The following is a 19457-nucleotide window of genomic DNA, read 5'->3' on the forward strand; positions in this document are numbered from 1 at the left end:
TCAGAGGCTGATGAAAGAACACACTAGAGGAATTCAGAAACCATCAGGTGCCGCTTGTACACACCAATCTTTTGATCTACATAAACTTTTAGCTGCATACGTGCGCAACATTACAATCTCCATTCAAAGTCAGTCGACCAATCAAAAATGAAGGCTTGATTGGTTCCACCCACCAACCCAACATGGTCAGTCAGAGATTAAAAGCACCTTGTCTTTTGTTGATCTTAACCGTCAAGCGAATGGCTGAAAGGCCGTGCAGAAAATGTACACAGACTCGACCACCAACTAAACTTTTTGCACCTTCTTCGCGTGGGATTGGGTAGCTGAAAACGAGATCCCTTGTTCATTGTGAAACGAGCCTACGAATCCACAATTTACTCGAATCCTGCTAAATTTATGTTCTGGAAAATTATGGAAGCCATACTTCCTTGCTTGCTTTTATGAACGAGGAGGCTTATCCCTGTAATCTTATCTAAAGAAGTGCAACTTGCGAATTCTAGAAAGATATCAAGAGGGAAAAACGAGGCAGCGCATAAATCTTAACTTCAATATGATCGATCATCGGATATGCAATACGAAGTCAAAATCACAGTAGATTGTGTACTTACGTGTTCATTGTTCACTGAATTTCCAGGTTCTTCCTTGTATTGACGATGGGACATTTTGGCGGGTGACGTCTATTTCAGTTAGCACTCGATCGTTAGCCACCTAAAGATAACCGTTGAAAAATAATACTAGGAAATGGTTGTTCATGTAAAGCAATGAATAACAGTGTATTCATATCATGCGATGCCATGCACCATCCGTTTTAGGTGCAAGATTGCAACATAGCGAAAAAGGGTCCAACTTACATTTAACGGGTAACGGACGATTCGGTGTGAAGTTTCGAAGGTTTGTTGACGCGTTCGACGGGTGGGATATGAAACGAGTTCCGTGTATGGTGTAGATCGCTATTTCTGCAAGTTTCTATATTAGCTTTTATCCCCATTTCAAATTGTCTCATGCCACTTCAATGCGATCGTCAAAATAGATTGTATCCATAGTGCGAGGCTATGCAAGGAAGAGAAACGTCAAGTTGCCCCATTGTGAATTCCCCGAGTACGTAGATCCAGTTGCGATGAACCTAATAGGTTACAGACGCGGAGAAGGATGATACGATCGGTGCAAGTGGGTATCAATAATTGATTCAATTGACCTTCAAACCGGGGATTGACTGGAATCAATTGATTTTCTGTTCCTGTCGAGTCTTTGGAGCTGGCGAGGCTGGCGAATACTAGGCAATTCAATGGGAGCCCGAAATACATCAGAGCAGCTGATGCGCCTGTTCTGTAAAATGATATGGGCCGGTACGACGATGTCCGTCCCAAGATCGCTGATGTGGATAGAGGATTCAGACGGGGCAGGGTTTGGTGGCGCAACTTAGACATGCTCCTGGCAGGGTACGCTTCCTGGGGTACGCGAGGGGCCTTGTCCATCTAGTAGTCACTGGACCACAGGAGAGATAGTTTGACGCTGAGAACATTAAGAATATTGGAACTTACACTGTCAATGAAGGACGAAGGTAGGATAGTGAAAGTCTATGATGAATTTAAAGGCCTGATTCTCATGTTAGTTATATTCCAAGGAATATTGACAGTAGAGAGCCTGCGAACAAATGAATTGCATGCGTACAACACAATACAAAGTATGGATGAACTAGAAATCCGATAATGACGCAACAATTTGAGTGAGGCTGATAGTGGAAGAACAAGGCACAGCGATGACCGTAGTAAAACACTAGGTCTTCTAAGAGCGAGCGGATGGACAGAGATATATTATAGAAACATGGGTCGATCGATTGGTAAACAAAAGACGGCCAGATTCAACATCGTGATTAGAAATGTGGAAAAGGTTGCAACCCATACAAGGGACATAAAGCTGGTCATCTGCAACAGGCCTTGCAAGCGGATGACACTTCGCCTAAATATGTGGTGGTGGTGGAGAGAGAGGCAAGGATGAGAAGCACCTCGCAGTAATGGTTCAATAACAGTACATTTGGGGGGTGGAGAGAATGAAAAGAGTTCAATCTAGAACACTTACTCGTAGGATTTTCTATCGAAAGAATTCTGGTGACTGTGAAGGTGCGGCCAAGGTGTACCGCTGGGGTGTAAAGTTTTAAATGGTGGATGGTTGGTTGCCTTTAGGATTTTAGTTAGAAAGCTATCCCATGTAAAATGATGCCCTTGAAGGACGGCAGCCCTGCTCATTCACCGATAAGAATTCGATGGATTTTCTTATCGCAAACTGGTCCTCGAAATAGCTACGAAATATTGAATATTGATCTGTGGCGGTAAGAGGATCTTCGAATTAATTGAGGGAGTCCCGAAAGCAATTCAAAAATGGCTTATACTTGGAATGGATGCCTTGATGGAAGATGAACAGAAATCGACTTACGGGATTGATTGCAGATGTAGGTAGATGTGTGTGTGCAATGCGCCGTGCAATGATTCCCACGTTTAGCTCTTCCCAATGATTATTTTTATATTTTCGATCTTCCGATTTCCGATTTCCTGCTCTCGATATTTTCGATCGATGTTGGAAAAATTCCCAATGAAATCAAAGGTCTAACCGAGCTTGCAGACGCAGACCGAAGTTCCAGGTGAATGGTTACAGTTTATGCTCGTCGAGTATCTCGGGGGTGGATGGCTGCCGCTGAAGATCGTGGGCGGGTATGTAGTAGTCGACTGGGGTATCTTAATCTTTGGGAATATTTGGTAGATCGAGTCTGGGTAACACGAAAGGTTAGCATCTGTGTGAAGTGCGCATACAGCTAGCCAGCGGAAAGAATTGGTACCAACGATCGCAAAAGTCAATCTGGAAAGGTGTTTTGTTGAAGAGTTTGTTCTTGTTGGAGTGAAATCTTGCTTGATAAATTGCGGTCAAGAAAAGTCACCTCTGCGCTATGGTTCGAAACGGCGCGTCTTCTCTTTTGTACGAGATACCACGTTGATAAGTTGTACAGTTGGTGACTCTTTTGTAACCCGAGCACATTGCACAAGGATGAAAATATCGCGAGGTCGAGGTGATGGTATACAAGTGGTTTACCGGTAAGAATCGCTAAAATCAAATAAAGCTGTGTGTGTGTGCCTGCGACGCGCTTCTTATCAAATGTGGAGGAGGCGTTCGACAAATTCACTCCACTTGAAGAATTGCAGAGATTTGGTAGGGAAAGAGGAAAAAATTCATTGCATCTCACCTTTCGATACCTATAATTAATACAACGGTGGTACGGCGAAGTTCGAGGACGAGACCGTGTGTGAATAAAACTATTGATATCGGTGTCAAAGTACAGAGTGCAATGACCTCACTCTTTTTGACCCGATAGTAAGTTAGAATATGATTGATTGTTGAAGCTATTGTCATTGTATGAGAAAATCTTATTTCAAAAGTTTTGTAGCCTTGGATCAGATTGGAGAACTTACATCAAGAATCCAGAAGGTACGAATTCGACTGGTTAGATAGGTGCTCAATGCCCTTATGATTTATTTCTTATGGTGTTATTTCTCAAAGTACTGAAGTACTATCAGTCAAAACTATAACGCTAACATGTTCGTATTCAAAAGTGATAGATTGAAGTTACTCACAATTCAAACTCCTCTTGAATACCACCAATCAAATTCCACAACTTGTAACAATCGCAAGGAAGCCAATTCGCAATATCAAGTTGTTCCGAATAGCTTCAATTTTGCTATTCCAAAAAGGCGGTGATCAATAATTTATTTTTCTGCCAAATGGTTCTCTGCGGAAGCATGGATTGCAATTACACCCGTTTGTGATGGAGATCCTTGTCGTCGATTGCAGAAAAAGCTTGACTTACACGGCTGGGTTGTTGTAGCTGTCAACAAATGACAAGTGCAGTGCCGGGCTTTTGCTTGGAAACTGGGATGATCGATTGTTGTCCAGATATTTGGGTTCAAACTTATAAGGCCAGCAAGGTCAAGGGCTCAAAGCAAAGAGGGCTGAGATCTGAGGGGAAAACGTAGGGATGAATAGAGACGATGAAGGTGTGCTCGCTTCACTAGAGGTAATCGTAGTGTAAACTGTGGAGTGTTTGCAGCTTCAACCTTGAAAGAAAATGGAGATGAACGGTGTCAGGATCATGGGTTGTGATAGACTTTGGAGGAAATTGGTTGACAAGGGGAGTGGAATCAAGAAGGAAGTGAGTGAGTGCGAAAGGACGAAGAGTCATATCCAGCATACGGCAGAGAAATAGCATTAGGGGCAATCCGTTATCAACACGCTCATCAACTACTACAATATAAACTTTCACGAATGCTCTTACTCTTTCCAATTTGCGTTACAACAAACTACTCCCATCTACTGCGTATCAAATGAACCTGTCCTGTCCTGTCCTGTCGAGCGAGACTCAAGAGACAAGAGACAAGAGACAAGAGACAAAAGACGGTAAGAATCTTTGGAATCACAGTATGCCGACACAATCGATCAATCTGAAATCGAGTCCTGTTACTCTTGAAAAGTTGAGAGCCGTCATCCAATCAATGGTTGACATTGATGACAATCTATTACTATCGCAATCTATTTAACTCGTGAGAAAGGAAAGGCTTTTCGATAAAGTTTCTGCCGAGTACATATTAGCATGAATGCATGACACCAACATCCAAATTTAAACCTCTTCTAGTATCAAACCAAACATTTCGATCACTCGACCATCAGAGGTGCAAATCTCCTCGAAATAAAACCGGTAATAAGCATGAACGATTCCAGTACGAACTGCAGACTCCAATTACAAAAAAGCCACATTATCACTATCCGAAACAACTCTGTTGATTGTCCAGCGGCTCGATTCTTCCATCAAAAGGCCGCGCAACTTTGCATCGGAGATATTCCCTATTCGGTCAATCGAGAGACGTGATCAACACCGGTAGGATTTGAAAGGCTAATCGTTGTGGATAGAGTCGTACGAGATGGCATGAAAAATGTTGGAATTGCTTCCTTGGCAGACCGTGGTGACATTTGATCTGTTTCGGTTCGTGAGGAGCCTTTGGAATAAGTTTCATGATATTATTCGTATGTTTGAATCACGTATAATCGCTTCAGAGCAAGTGATGATTCGATGTGCCGATGGTTTGCTATTCTCGGGTGCGAGTGTATAAAATCGCAATGAAAAGGAAAAGGCTCGAGCAGAGAGAAAATTTCAATTTCTATTCTTTCATAAATTTCCATCTAGGCTACTCTACTCTGCACTAAAGCCTTAGCTCTGATTAAGAATCTACCAAAACATCACGTAGACTAGAAAGGGTTTAATCTAATGCTAGCCGAGGAAGTTAGTTTCGACCGTTGATTTCTAGTACCTAGAAAGTCCGGAGACCGATATCTGTCTTCAATTCATTGTCAAAATTCCGTCATTGTGCAAATAGAAAAGAAACGAGCAGAGGGAAAATTCCGCATGTACAATTCAAAATGACGGTGAGCTGGTGCAGTAATCATGCAACGTCTAATTCTCACCCGCTCATTGAAATGCCGAATGTTCAGATATGATGAAGGGGGAGTGTAATTTTATCACAAAATTCGGTCTCGCCGTCTACCAATGAGACTGGCTATTCAATTCGCTTGCTACCTTCTTGCATTTGCACCCACTCCAATATCTCCTTTTCTTTCCTTCTTGGAAGCTCTCTTTCAAGTTCGTGTGGAGATGCCTTCCAGCTTCCGGACCACCTTCATGACCAATCAATATCCTAGTCATGACCGTTTTACCCGGAGCAGCGCAAAACAATATCTTCTACCGCCTTCACTTGATTCTGAAAGTATGAATGCAATGTCATGATAGAATCCGAGTTCGCGACATAAGTGATAGATGTTGAGGCTCACACCAAGTGACGTTGGAAAGATGGATCTTGATAGCCATTAAGTTTATTCTAATCCATGGTAGATTCCCAGGCTGAAGAGCCCAGTACCGGCATCGTGAACCATTCGTGGGGTGCTTGCGTTGGGGTTGTAGACCCTCAAGGTCCTTCAAAAGCCTTGCCCGTTGTCCTTTTGCCCTGCTGCCTCGGAGAATTACACCGCGGTAAAAATGAGCTCCCCTCGAGGATTGTCATCTCACACCAACATGACATGTCAGAGCGGGAGGGAAGGGGGGCCACGGTACACTTCTTTGGGGAATGGCGATCGTGGATCTTGATTTTCAAGCATCCTCTATCCTCTACACACTCACTATTAAAGCTTACATTTTTTCTGTCGGATATAGACTAAACATTAACGCCGCAACTACGCTGATAGTCTCTTCATGATCAGCCATTCATAATGAACTTTTGGGACTCAGGTCCGATGCCATCATGCCACCGAGGTAAATTCCGTATGCGCCCTTGTGGCACGTAATCACACGAAGTAACGTTTTGACTCAAACAACAATAGGACCAATAGCAATAAAGAAATCAGGCAAAGAAGTCGCGCATTCCCCGAAACTCAACGGCAAAAGTTCCTGCTAAGAAGGAAACCATCCCGTCATTTCTTCAACGCCTATTCTGATTGCATATCCCTACTCCATTGTACGATTAAACGACGATTTGGTTTGTGCGCTTGCATGGGAAATTTATCACAAGGATTGAGGAAGCTGCTGGGCTTGTTGGTGGAAGACGCCACAACACCCTGAAAACTTTCCTTGAATCCATCCCCTGTTATGCGTTTTAAGACACCCAAAAACAAACCGTTGCACACTTTCATTTTTCTGCCTACCAGCCCCTGTTTGACAGCTTGTAACTCCTTGTCGACATTAATGCTTGCTTGCACTTAGATTAGTTCCCACATGGGAAAATGTCAATATCAACCTCATGGCAAATATGCATGGGATGATGGGACACACTTGTACCTTACAGCGAACAGAAATCATGTGAACTTTCCATCATATTTTGAGTTACGGTAATGATTATTGGAATTCTCCCCAAGTACGAATAACCTACTACCTGGGTCACGGGAAACACACACCTTCTGTATCTAGCCGTTCAAACGAAAAGTCGGGTCGCCACGAGACCCGAGTAACTAAGTAGAAATTAGGATTTATGAATTTATGGCAAGTCCCGTGGCGAATAGACTCTTGTGCACCTCGATGCATTACTCGACATATTATTTGCAACATATCTCTTTTCTTACACTCTTATTTAGTGCTTCCGAAGTCCTTCAATCTCTGATAAAGAGAGACCGAGATGAGCAACACGATGACTAATGTAACGGAATATACCTCAATAGAGTATGGCCATTTGAGAAACATCGTATCATGCTGCACTAGTACTTTTAGCCGTAGAACATTAAGTTGGAACACGTCTAAACACGAAGCTATTTTTGGTGTTTTGGAAATGGCTAATAGATTGATTGAAGATCAAACAGCTCCATTCCAAGTTGCGGGATAATCGTTTCGAGTCTTTCGACCCAAAACTCCACAGGAGCACAAGAGCAAATAGATTGTGATCGGCGCCAGATCGGGATATGTCGCGAAACCAAAAAGAAGACTCTGACGACGTCTGATAGAGCCTAAAGTAAAGCGCCCTCGAGACCGGCCAAACTAACTCTCAACGTCCGCATGATTCGCGACATGAATCCTCACTTGCGGACATGTAGCTTATCCAAGATTGAAGACATCGTCAATGGCTTTTTCTCAATCCTGCTTTATCATATTTTACTTAGGGGGGCACTCGAGATATTTTTCCGATACCGAATCCTAGACACTCGCTTGAGGGGGAAGCTGGTCCGAATGTAACTTTCAGGCTTCACGGAAGAACTTACGAGAGCCCTTGATGCATACCTTATTATCTTACCCGCTTCATCTGAATCAAGATATCAATCTTCACCTCTCATCAATGCTCCAATGAACTGGCACGGTCTGAGGATTAAGACTCCACCACTTCCCTATCTACAGAGTACAGTGATAATCAAATCTACTTACAGAGCAACAAACGGGGCTCAATTTTGAGTGCTCCCTGAATTTCCACCCCCACACATACATTCCCACATACAATAGTTCTAGACCTATCTTGTTACGATATATTTTGTCTACAACGGCTCCCTACGGAGTCACAAGGCGGCAGTTACGCTTGATTCGGTAAACGAATTATTTATTAATCTAATTCCAATGCTTCATGCATGAGAAAGTCCACACGGGACATGATAATAAAAAAACGATTAGAACGATGAAATGAATTGTTACCATTCTGGTGATAGTTATTAATGGCCATTTCAAAGATACTTTGTACATTTCCTCTGAGTGAGGGAAAAAAGGAAAAACACTGCCACGTCGAGAGTTGCTCCGAGACATCCGGGTAATAGATCCTACTGGTTCAGACTGAACAGAAAACTCAAAAAGCAGCAATGTAAACTCACATGATCTGACACTCCAATACGGCAACGGCCAACTTCCGCGCACCAATGAAACACAAGTACAGCCTTATATGTCGTTCCTGATATAACCTCCATGACGAGCAAGTCCCGATCTCAGCACACCTGCGATGAAACGACCTGAACGAATGAGCATCTTGTAGTCGCATATCTGCTGAAAACCAGATGATGCCCATATACACGTATTACGATATCAATATGATCAAAGGTAACACCATCTTGGCTGCAGCTTATCGCGTTTTTGTACCGTCCAGTACAGAATAGTACAGTCACTGGTACTCGACATGAATAGCATAACACCACACACTACGTATCGCCGAATCGCCACACCCTCATTGCCGTATCGCACTCCCAATCTCGCAGCGTCCAAGCCTAAAAGGATGACGCCACGTGCTGTGCCTCTCCTCCGCATGAGATATTTTGCCCTTCTCTTTCTCAGCTCTGGCGGTCCCCGGACATTGGGATTAGCAACTGGGTAAAGAGTGAGGATGGTGCGCAGCGTAGTGAAATCCTACTCTGCCTTCCCTTTCTCCTGCAGTATGCATGTGCTGACACGGAAGGATTCGTGACCCGCAGGACCGAGCAAGCCACAATATAAAATTTGATAGAAACATTACTCACTCTGGAAATCAAACCATTCAGAAAATTGGAAATATTATCCCTTTACGAGAGTACGAAGGGTAGGTATTGTAGCACAAGTACTACTGGCTGGGGATAAGATACCGGTAAACTAGTTTGACAGAAAAAGAAATGCAAACCAGAAACCAACTCAAACAACAAATAGTCATTCCGTTGACCGTGTTTGGAAACTGCTAATGCAGCGAGTTTTGACTGCAGTGTTCCTCTTCCTGCATCCAATCTCTCCCCAAGTCTTCCGAATTGTTGGTAATCATTATCAAACGAGGAGAAAAGCCATCTACAAATCATAATCTCGAATTCGTATCGCATTTCCCTTTCGCATCCTTCACCGCTTTAGGTATGAGGTTGTAGATTATCTTCCTCGTAAACAGTGCCAATAGTTATCTGTCGATTTATCAAACAAATTATCAATCAATCAATCGATCAATCAATCACACAATCACTCGCATATAGGATCAGGTAGATGGAATGAAATAATAATCGGTGAAGCATGCATTCACACTGCACACTAATGAAAGAAGAATACAAAATCTGCAGTAGGAATGTTGTGTGAGCTACTCTTCGCATATTGAATGTAAGCATGATATAATCAGGAAATCTCTAAAAATAAGACCTTGGAAATCAATTCTTGGAACCTCGTTACATGACTGCACAGTCGTTCTTTGGGAAAGTTGGGATGCGTGTGTGTGTATGCATGTATGTATGTATGTTTGTATATATGTATATATGTAGGTATATTGAAAAGCCAAGAAGATCAGATGGAGACAGTTACGCACACGGATCACAGATCCAGAAACGAAACTGCACTCGCGAGGCAAAATGCAATAGAAATGTCGTGAACATGTAGTGAAATACCGTAGTTGAGTAATGTAATCGGTAACCCGAATTCTGGTACAGTCGCACTCTAGATGCTGTGAAGTTACAGCACATGTTATTTATCGAGACGGGATGCAGGAAGCCGTTTGGTGGGATGGGTGAATCGGCGACTGGGCTGCTGGGCTGGGTGGGTTTTGGGGGGGGGGGGCCGACTTTGCTTCCTTGCTTCCTTGCTTCCTTGCTTCCTTGCTTCCTTGCTTGCTTGCTTATTTTTTCATGGGAATCTGGTAATGGAATAAGCGTTTCTGGGGTTTCGTGTTTATCTAGGGGTACGGTGACATTGATGAAGATTATTGTTCTACTTCGTTTCTTCCATGGGCGGCCCCTTCTTCTGGGTCCAGAGTTGAAGAACTTGGATTTGTGCTACATCTAAGGTTATTATGCCTGAAGACATGGTTGATCTGAATTGTCGGGATCGTGGTGAACACGTGATTTATCTCCAATTCGTGGTTCACATTGTACAGTATTTGAGATCGTAGTCTGGTTGAAGCTATTGAGTCGTGAAATCATTTTCATATCGCAAGTTCTGTCGTGAATCTAGAATTTCTAGAATCAGTAGGTATATCAAATACTCCATACATCATTATCTCCATCCCACGCGTGGGTTCAATCAAGTCCCTATGATGTTTTCCCAATCGCGCAAACAAACTAATTATCACGACATCTGCCAGATTAGGAAATTTCCGTGTCACACCGTTCTCTGCGTCCAAAGATAAACCGTGAAGCGACCTCTGATACGCATCAATCGATGTGGTATTCGGTCTTTCTGCTTCACTTTGAATGATGAAATTCTGAATATGGCGATGTGTGGTTGGCTCCCTATCTCAAGTGAGGGGAAACCAGGTATTTGGCTCTGAAATATGGTGGATTTGGTGTGCGAATATTGGGGGCTTGGAGGTGGCTCTTCCCAGCAATAGTTTTCTGTTGAATTCTTCCACTGTGAAGTCTCTGTAATGGTTGTTCTTTAAAGTCTTGAAATCTAGCAGAATGATTTGCTGGAGTTTGTGTTCGCAATAACTCAATATCAGAATGACAACTTCAATTGATGGTAAGAAGCATGTGACTTCTTCTCCTGTACAATCGGAAAGTGAAGCCGTGAAGAATTCATCGACAGCTGCTGCAGCTCATCTGGATGATAACTATGCTTTGTTCCAAGATGCTAGAGATATCGAGGTCGATCCTAAGGAAGCGAAGAGAGTGCTTCGAAAGATTGACATGCGGCTCATGCCCATCCTTTTTATCACATATATGCTGCAATATCTAGACAAGAACTCTATCAACTTCTCAAGTGTGTATGGGTTGCAAAAGGGTACCCATCTGAAAGGACAACAGTATTCCTGGCTGAGGTGAGAACATCGATATGCATTGTCCCTGCATCATACTTTCCAAGCCATGCTAACAATGTATCTAGCTCGATCTTCTACTTCGGCTACCTATTCTTTCAATTTCCATCAGGCTACTTTCTCCAACGCCTTCCTATTGGAAAATTCCTCTCTCTAACCACAATCGCATGGGGAGTAATCCTCATCACAACTCCAGCATGCGTCTCCTTTGGCGGCATAGCAACTAATAGATTCCTTCTCGGCGCCGTCGAAGCAACAATAAACCCTGGTTTCGTCCTCCTAATGTCCATGTGGTACACCTCCGCCGAGCAACCTCTCCGGCTTGAGACCTACTACTGTACTAACGGCATCGCAACCATGTTTGGAGGTCTCATCGGCTACGCTGTCGGACACATTACCACCGGTCTCCCAAAATGGATGTACGTCTTCCTAATCTTCGGAGCCATCTCCATCTTCTGGGGTGTAATATCCTTAATATTCCTCCCCGATCTCCCTTCCACAGCCAAATTTCTCACGCCCCACGAACGTCTCATTGCCGTTTCCCGCGTAGCATCTAATCGTCAAGGAGTAAAGAATCATCATTTCCAAACCTATCAAGCATGGCAAACAGTTAGAGATCCAAAAACATGGATTCTGTTCGTCATGGCTGTCGGCGCACAAGTTCCCAATTCTGCTCTAACATCTTTCACATCTATCATTGTCGGAACTTTCGGTTTCGATACCCTCGGTACCCAATACCTACAAATTCCTGGCGGAGCAGTGCAATTCCTCGCGCTAATGGCGGGTGGATACGTATGCACGAAATTCCCCCGGAATTCAAGATGCATTACTATGATAGTCGCCAACACGATTTGTATTCTCGGTGCGGGATTATTGGTTGGTCTTCCAAGTAGTAATAAATGGGGACGATTAGTAGCGCTTTGGCTATGCTACTTTCAAGGATTGGGCTTTAGTATGAGTCTCACGATGGTGAGTAGTAATATTGCAGGGTATACGAAGAAACAGTTGACGGGCGCGGTGCTTTTTACGGGATATTGTGTGGGGAATATTGTTGGGCCGCAGACTTTTATCAGTAGTGAAGCTCGTGAGTGGGCCTTTTATTTTCTTCGTCTCTCTCTCTCTCTCTCTCTCATATTTAGCTTCTGTCTGGTGAATCGGCGGACTAACATGTTTAAAGCCGGATATCACTCAGCGTACATAGCAATGTTAGTAGGTTATTCGGTCAAGTTAGCAATGGTTGTTGTCTTGTACATTTACATGTATTCAAGCAATAAGCAAAGAGACGCAGAGCAAGCGGCAAGAGGAGAAGCAAGCGAGGAAGAAGAAAGAGAGGCGGTGGAAAAGGGTATGATGGATATGACGGAGATTGATAATAGAGGGTTTAGATATATTTTGTAGATTTAAGTATATTGAGGAAAATAAGTAGATGAAATCTCTTCGTACATCTGTTTGGATTTGTTTGTGGCCTTCTTAGTGGGATCTAGCAGCTGCTTTCGCAATCGTTATAGGATATATCAAATTAGTGTAGATCTATCTTAGTAATACTTGATTAACGAAGTCTCGAAACATATTGGAAACTAAAACAAAACGCCTGCCCCGAATAACTGAATGCGGGCAAGAACCACGGCTGAGCTATCGGATACTGTTGGTATCCCTTCGGTGGTGATCACAACGTCTTCATAATAGTTTTCATGCATTGATTGGTATTGTGTCTATCTTATTTTAGGTCAAGAGCTACGAGAGCTTTTTTCAATACGTTCATGCGCTAGTGCACTAGTGTACTCCCATGTGTATGTTCATTTGTATCGCAACATAACCTGAGATTGACGAAATGTTTATTGGTTACTCAATCTTCTTTTCCAACCCTTTCTTTGCCCTTGGTACTGCTCCTACTCTTGCTGCTAGCCTCGCTGCCACTTTTACTGATGCTATTTTCCAAATTCCCTGCCTCGAGATCTTGATGTGAAGAGTGCTTTGCCTGATCTCTACACTTGCTTTCTTCTGACTTTGGAGTAGTTGGAGAATTGCGCCCTATACTTTCGGTTATAGCAGATGAAGTTTCTCCACCACTTGCGTCTTTCTTCAGTAGTGGGTCAGACTCGGAGTTGTCATCCGCCCTCGCCGTGATAGCGGCAGTTTGAGATGGATGCCCATTTCCTTCATCTTGACACGGGGGATTTGTTCTCCATTCGGCCAGGTACCCATTGATGATGACAATCTCTGAGCGAACTTCCTCGTTATCAAAAGATTGCGCTATGCTATAGACTCCACTAAATAATAAGAAGCCAATGACGTACAGTACAAATACACATTTCGTGCCGTTAGGCTCTGCAGTCCCAAAATGCCCCAAATACATCCCCAAAGCCACTACTAACATTGCAAGCGAGATTAAAAGAAGCAGTTGGGAGGCAGAGGCTGTGATGACTGATGATACGCTTGGCCAACCCCATATTCTAGCATCCGGTTTCCTTGAAATTCCCCTAACCCATTGACGTATATCTTCCCCTGTGAGTAGGCGATTGAATGTAAGCTGCATGCAGCTGGCATAAATTACAACTAGGACGGCGGATAACAAGCTCAGGACGAAAGAGGCCTTTGTTAGAAAATTCGTTTGATTTGAAAGGCCCTATGGTGGCAGAATCAGTGCTTAACGAAGTGAACTCTTCGTCATTATAATAAATTCTTCAATTCTTTAATTATATATTGAATAAATCATTTTTAAAGCATTAATATAATTAATCTAAACCTTTATAGTTTACAAAGTGTTACGGGAGCTGCCTCTAGGGTCACGTGGAAGTGGCTAGAGATCTCTCGAGGTGGTTTAGACTAAACTTCAAGTAGGAATTCAATAAGGTTGGTAACTGGTTGCAATTCTCGTAACTATAGTAATGGAACTAATGATTGTTCTTGAGCACGAAGCTCCATATTATAATGAAACTCATTCTGTTATATAGACCTTCGTCCTCTGGAGCCCCTGGGATCCGTATGCTCCTGGAGCCCGTAGCTCCCCAAGGCTCCCTCACGTGACACGCGAATGTGTCATGTGATGTCTGTCGTAACACAAAGCTTATTTTAATTAATAAGGTTTTAGTGAATTTCTTGAATTTCAAAAGCTAATTCTAACTTTTAGTTTAAAATAATTACTTTCAAATAAAAAGATTTATTTATATTAAGATCAAATTATTTATTTAATATATTCTATATTTTATAATATAATAATAAAGCTTTTAATTAAAAAATAAATCAAAGGTAAAGTAATATAAAAAATGAACAAACCTTTCTTTAAACTTTTAACTAATATTTTTCATTCATTTTAGTCTTTATATTTACTCCCTTTCTTTATCTTTATAATCTTCATTTAATCTTTATATATATACTCTTTTATTCATTTTTCTTACAATTTTAATATTTAAAAATCTTAAAATCTTGAAGGCCTTTGAAAGCCCTTATTTTTTTTTAATTTTAAATTCAATAATAAATGAGTCACATTTTATACCAATAATATTTGTTATTAATAAAATTAGCATTTCATTGATAACAAAAGAAAGATTAATACTGTTATATATAATAGAAATTTATATAGGAATTTATATTGAATTTCTCTTTGTCTGTATTATTAACTTTGTCACCACAGGGAGGTCCAATGATAGCCCAGTCATGGCTATCTGAGCAACAACAGCAGCCTACTTAATATCAGCATCAAAATAATTGTAGATGGAGTTTGAGAGACCAACAGCCACAGAAACCATGTTATATTCTGCGAGTATCGAGCTTTTGAACTCGATAGCCCTCGAGTTATCAGGTCTATGTTGTCCCTCTTTTAGCTCACCAAGGACTTTTGCCTACATAAAACATGTAGTGCGGCTACCGAAAATGGACAGCGGAATGACAGAGGGTTCATATAACTTCAATAATCGCCGGAATCTATTCATGTAGGGCTTCATTATTTGTAAACGCGTTGAGATAGATCTCGTTAGTAAGATATACAGTGCTATGATCAAATATTTGAGAGCCGTGCGAATGACCCAGACCGTAGCACTTCGGAACCAAATTTCTGTGCCTATGAAAACGGATCTATCCACGAATTGAAATATCTTTGGTTTCTTCAATAAGAGAAATAAAATCAGTTAATGACATTAGATCTATGGGGCGGGGAACGAATTCCCCTACTTGTATTTCTGAAATGCTTTAACGTAGTTTATTAGTGAGTCGGTTATATTAGTGGATTGACCACTTTTATCTTGAATTATTATTCTATATTTAATACGCGTTTTCTTTATAATTAATTATGAAAATTTATTTTAAAGAAGTATGTATAATCTTAGTTATTCAAGCTATTAAATTAAATAAAAAATTATCAATTCGAAAGGTAACTTAGTTTTATTATATATTTCGAATTATATTGGGTGATAGAATTCGAGGTAAATCTAATATGGTTGAAAGTTGATTAAAAAGTTATAATTTGATTGAATTAGAAGAGGAGGTGTTTATTTAATATATTTTTAATATAGATTTGAAAGGTTTTCTATTTAAATTTAAGAATGTAGAAGATACAGTGAATTATATTCTTGAATCAAAGGATATGAAATGTATTGGAAAGCTTTAGGCATATTGATTCATAAAATATTGAATTGAATTAAAGATATGTTTTAATTGTATTTATAACTTTTAAAAAGCTTTTTATAAGGATTCTAAGTTTATTGAAGAGTGGTTTCAATTAATTGCGAATATGTAAGTAAAATACAGCATTTTGAATGGAGATTTTTATAATTTCAATGAAATAGACTTTATAATAAGAATTATATATATAGTAATAATTGTTATTAATGCTGAGAGATATAATAGAAGTAAATCTATATAATTAGATAATCGAGAATGAACTATAGTAATAATATGTGGAAATAAAGAGGACAAAATTATTCTCTCATTTCTAATGGTTTAGAGATAGATCTATCTCTTTAATTAGTATATCGAAATCAATCTTCCTATGGAATAAATTATTAAATCTATATTTAATAAGTGGACAAATAATAAGACAGGTTTAGAATGATTAAAACACTTCAATAAGCATATTAAGAATTAAAAAAAGAGCAAATATCGAATATTAGTACTGGATAAGCATGAAAGTTATGAATTAGTAGCTTTTCAAATATACTATAAAGAGAATGATATTATATATTTATATTTATTATTATATTTAAATCATTTAATTTAATTATTTAATATTGACTGTTTTAATAATCTAAAACGTTTATATGATGATTAAATTGATAAATTTATTAAGGCATATATTAATTATATTTCGAAGATTAAATTCTTTATAGCTTTTAAAGTTATATATAAGGAATCAATTATTTTTTAGAATATGAAATTAGGATTTCGAGGAATAGATTTAATTTTATTTAATTTTAAAGCTATACTTTTGAAATTAGATATTCGAATTTGCATATTTACTCCTTCCTTTTTCGATTTAGATTAATAGATTTTTCAAATCTTTTGTAATTTAATTGAAGCTTTTTCTTAATTAATATTAGTTAAATCTTAAATAACTTGTTATTAAATAAGCTTCTTTATATTTATATTTGAGATTATATTAATTTTAGTTAAGGATATAAAAAGATTAGTTTATAAAAAAATATTTTTAAATATAAAGAATTGTATATTTTGAGTAGTAAATGAAATATTAAATAAATGTTGATGTATAAAAAAACTTAATTATATTAAAAAAAAGTGTTTATTAAATAAAAAACTTTTGATATATTATTTTAGTAAGAGGTTAATATTTAGATTTAATGTGATAAGTGTTAAAAAAAAGAAAATTCTAATAGGGAAGTATTTTCTAATTAATATTATAGTAAATGTAGAAAGATAGGTTATAATATAAAAACCTATTAAAATAATATAATAGATTTTAAATTATTAAATTCTTAATAGTTTTAATTAATTGATTTAGTTGTTGTTGAATAATATAGCTTTGAAGTAATAATTTGAGGTAAAAGTGATCGATCTATTGATATAATTGACTCACTGATAAACTATGTTATGTCTAAAGTATTGTTGCAAGCATTATCTAGTCAGTTTGTACAATGCTATGCTCTACTTTCGTTATAGTTGGTCACAAGTATGTATTGGAAACCTAGCTAATAGGCTCAGTATCGTGTTTGGTTGCAATTTCTTGTTTGGCAAACGGCAACCTTTTATCACTTGACTTTCAGTTTACGAGATGAGTGATACACAGAGTGTCATCGTTGTGAGTGACATGTCGTGGTAGATTGGGGAACATATTCGCCAAACTACGACTTTCAAGACGGCTAGACAGTCAATTTGAACATTAAGTTCAGTACCCCACTTTTCGGCCACCCCTCTTTTCGGCCACCTCATAAATCTCACCGCTCTAACCAACCACCTCTCTTCAATCTTTAATGATTTAACAACCACTAAATCAATTAATTTAAAAATTTGATATGTTGTTAATTATATCATAGGTAATAATTATATCGAAGATGATATTGCTATGGCACTTAGTGCTATAGCAGGAGGTATGATTATCAGAAAAGCTGGTTTGAATTATAGAATACCCTGCACTACTCTTTAGTGCTATATAAAAGATTACCTTTCTTATTAAAAAGGTGTTCAAAATATATAAAAGATAGTCTCAATATAGAAAAAAGCATTAATCAAATGGATATTAGTTCAAAAGGCTTTGGGCATTAGTCCTACATATCGGCAGATACGAGAAATTGGCGAAACCTTTTTTGAGGTGAAAGGGAATGAGTCTACACTTGGAAAACGATGGATACACAACTTTCTACTTAGAAACCCTGAAATTCGAATCAAAAGACAAATCAGAATCGATAATCAATGTGTTTCAGGTGCTACTATTGAAATTATTAGCAAGTTCTTTGAAAAGTTGAATTTGCTGGTTATTATCCATATTAAACCGGAAAACAAATGGAATATGAATGAAGCTGATATTATAAAAGGCCAGGGCTTGAATGGTATAATACTTGAGAGTGCTAAGAGATGTTTTATTCAAAAAAAGCAATTTGGCATAAGAAGTTGAACCTCTTTTATTGAGTATATCTCTACTATAAGAAAAGTACTACTACCCCTTATTATATATAAGAATAAAAGTATTCAACAACAATGATTCTCTATTAAGCTTAATATATATAAGGATTGAAAGTTCCATGCTACAGAAAATGAATGGACTACCAATGAAATAGGTCTAGCATAGCTAAAAGAGGTCTTTATTCCTCAAACCGCCCCTTCTGACCCAAAAGAGGCTAGATTGCTTGTTTTGAACAGACATAAAAGTTACAAAACCATTCAATTTATACTTAAATATTTCAAAAATAATATACACCTTTTATTCCTTCCTCCATATACATCATATATACTACAACCTTTTGATTTATCAATATTTTCTTCTCTAAAACATAAATACCGGTATAAGCTTAATAAATTAGGTTCACTATCTGATTCTATATTTATAGGCAAGAGGAATTTTCTTGTATGCTATTAGAAAGCAAGATTAAAAAGTTTAACTCTAAATAGTATCACTTCAGAATAAAGAGCTTCAAGTTTATAACCTCAAAACCATACTAAGTCTCTTTTATCCAGATTATTACTTGAAAATAACAATAAAGAAATTCAAAGCCTAAATTCGATTTCAAATGATGATTTTATACTTCAATGAAATATAGATTCATCTTTGATTCAATAAAAAACGCCACAAAAAGCAAATGATTTATGAAAATATATATTAATATTAGAATTTGAAAAAGAAACAGACTTATACGCTTGTCGATTACTCTTTCGAAAAATCCAAAAAGCATTTGATACTAAGGATTATGAAATTATGAAATCTAAATATCGAATAAAGGAATTAGAACACAAATTAGAATATATTATACTTAAAAAAAAGAAGAAGATTAATATTAGTTCAAATTCGAAGTTTTCTGAGATTAAGGCTATATACCAGACTCAAATCGAAGCCGGTGATCATGAAATTGATAGAATGGACTCCGATAATATATATGAAACTAATACTACAAAAGGTTATATTGTAGTTGAATAATTATTGAATTATTGAAGTTTAAAAATTATATATATATATTTTATAAGGTGGCCGAAAAGAGGGGTGGCCGAAAAGTGGGGTACTGAACTTAACTGTTTGAGTGAGGCAATTAGATTATCTGGTTGATCAGG

At 38.7% G+C, this 19457-nt stretch overlaps 4 protein-coding genes across 4 annotated transcripts; 3 read left to right on the forward strand and 1 right to left on the reverse strand.

Annotated features, from left to right (window-relative positions):
• Positions 1-4114: 4114 nt before the first annotated feature.
• Positions 4115-4583, forward strand: EAF01_003596 (uncharacterized protein; the record flags this gene model as incomplete). The annotated part of the gene is made up of 3 exons (XM_038911850.1): positions 4115-4198; positions 4259-4443; positions 4466-4583. The coding sequence occupies 3 exons, from the start codon at positions 4115-4117 to the stop codon at positions 4581-4583; spliced, it is 387 nt and encodes a 128-aa protein (XP_038773085.1).
• Positions 4584-8672: 4089 nt separating this feature from the next.
• On the forward strand, positions 8673-8867 carry EAF01_003597 (uncharacterized protein; the record flags this gene model as incomplete). The annotated part of the gene is made up of 1 exon (XM_038911851.1): positions 8673-8867. The coding sequence occupies one exon, from the start codon at positions 8673-8675 to the stop codon at positions 8865-8867; it is 195 nt and encodes a 64-aa protein (XP_038773086.1).
• A 2065-nt stretch (positions 8868-10932) lies between these two features.
• EAF01_003598 (uncharacterized protein) lies at positions 10933-12644 on the forward strand (the record flags this gene model as incomplete). Its single annotated transcript, XM_038911852.1, has 3 exons — positions 10933-11249; positions 11315-12330; positions 12424-12644. 3 exons carry the CDS (start codon positions 10933-10935, stop codon positions 12642-12644), a joined length of 1554 nt encoding a protein of 517 aa, XP_038773087.1.
• A 448-nt stretch (positions 12645-13092) lies between these two features.
• Positions 13093-13623, reverse strand: EAF01_003599 (uncharacterized protein; the record flags this gene model as incomplete). Its single annotated transcript, XM_038911853.1, has 1 exon — positions 13093-13623. One exon carries the CDS (start codon positions 13621-13623, stop codon positions 13093-13095), a length of 531 nt encoding a protein of 176 aa, XP_038773088.1.
• Positions 13624-19457: the final 5834 nt, after the last annotated feature.

The sequence above is a fragment of the Botrytis porri genome (assembly GCF_014898465.1).
Source record: "Botrytis porri strain MUCL 3234 chromosome Unknown BPOR_004, whole genome shotgun sequence".
Taxonomy (NCBI): domain Eukaryota; kingdom Fungi; phylum Ascomycota; class Leotiomycetes; order Helotiales; family Sclerotiniaceae; genus Botrytis; species Botrytis porri.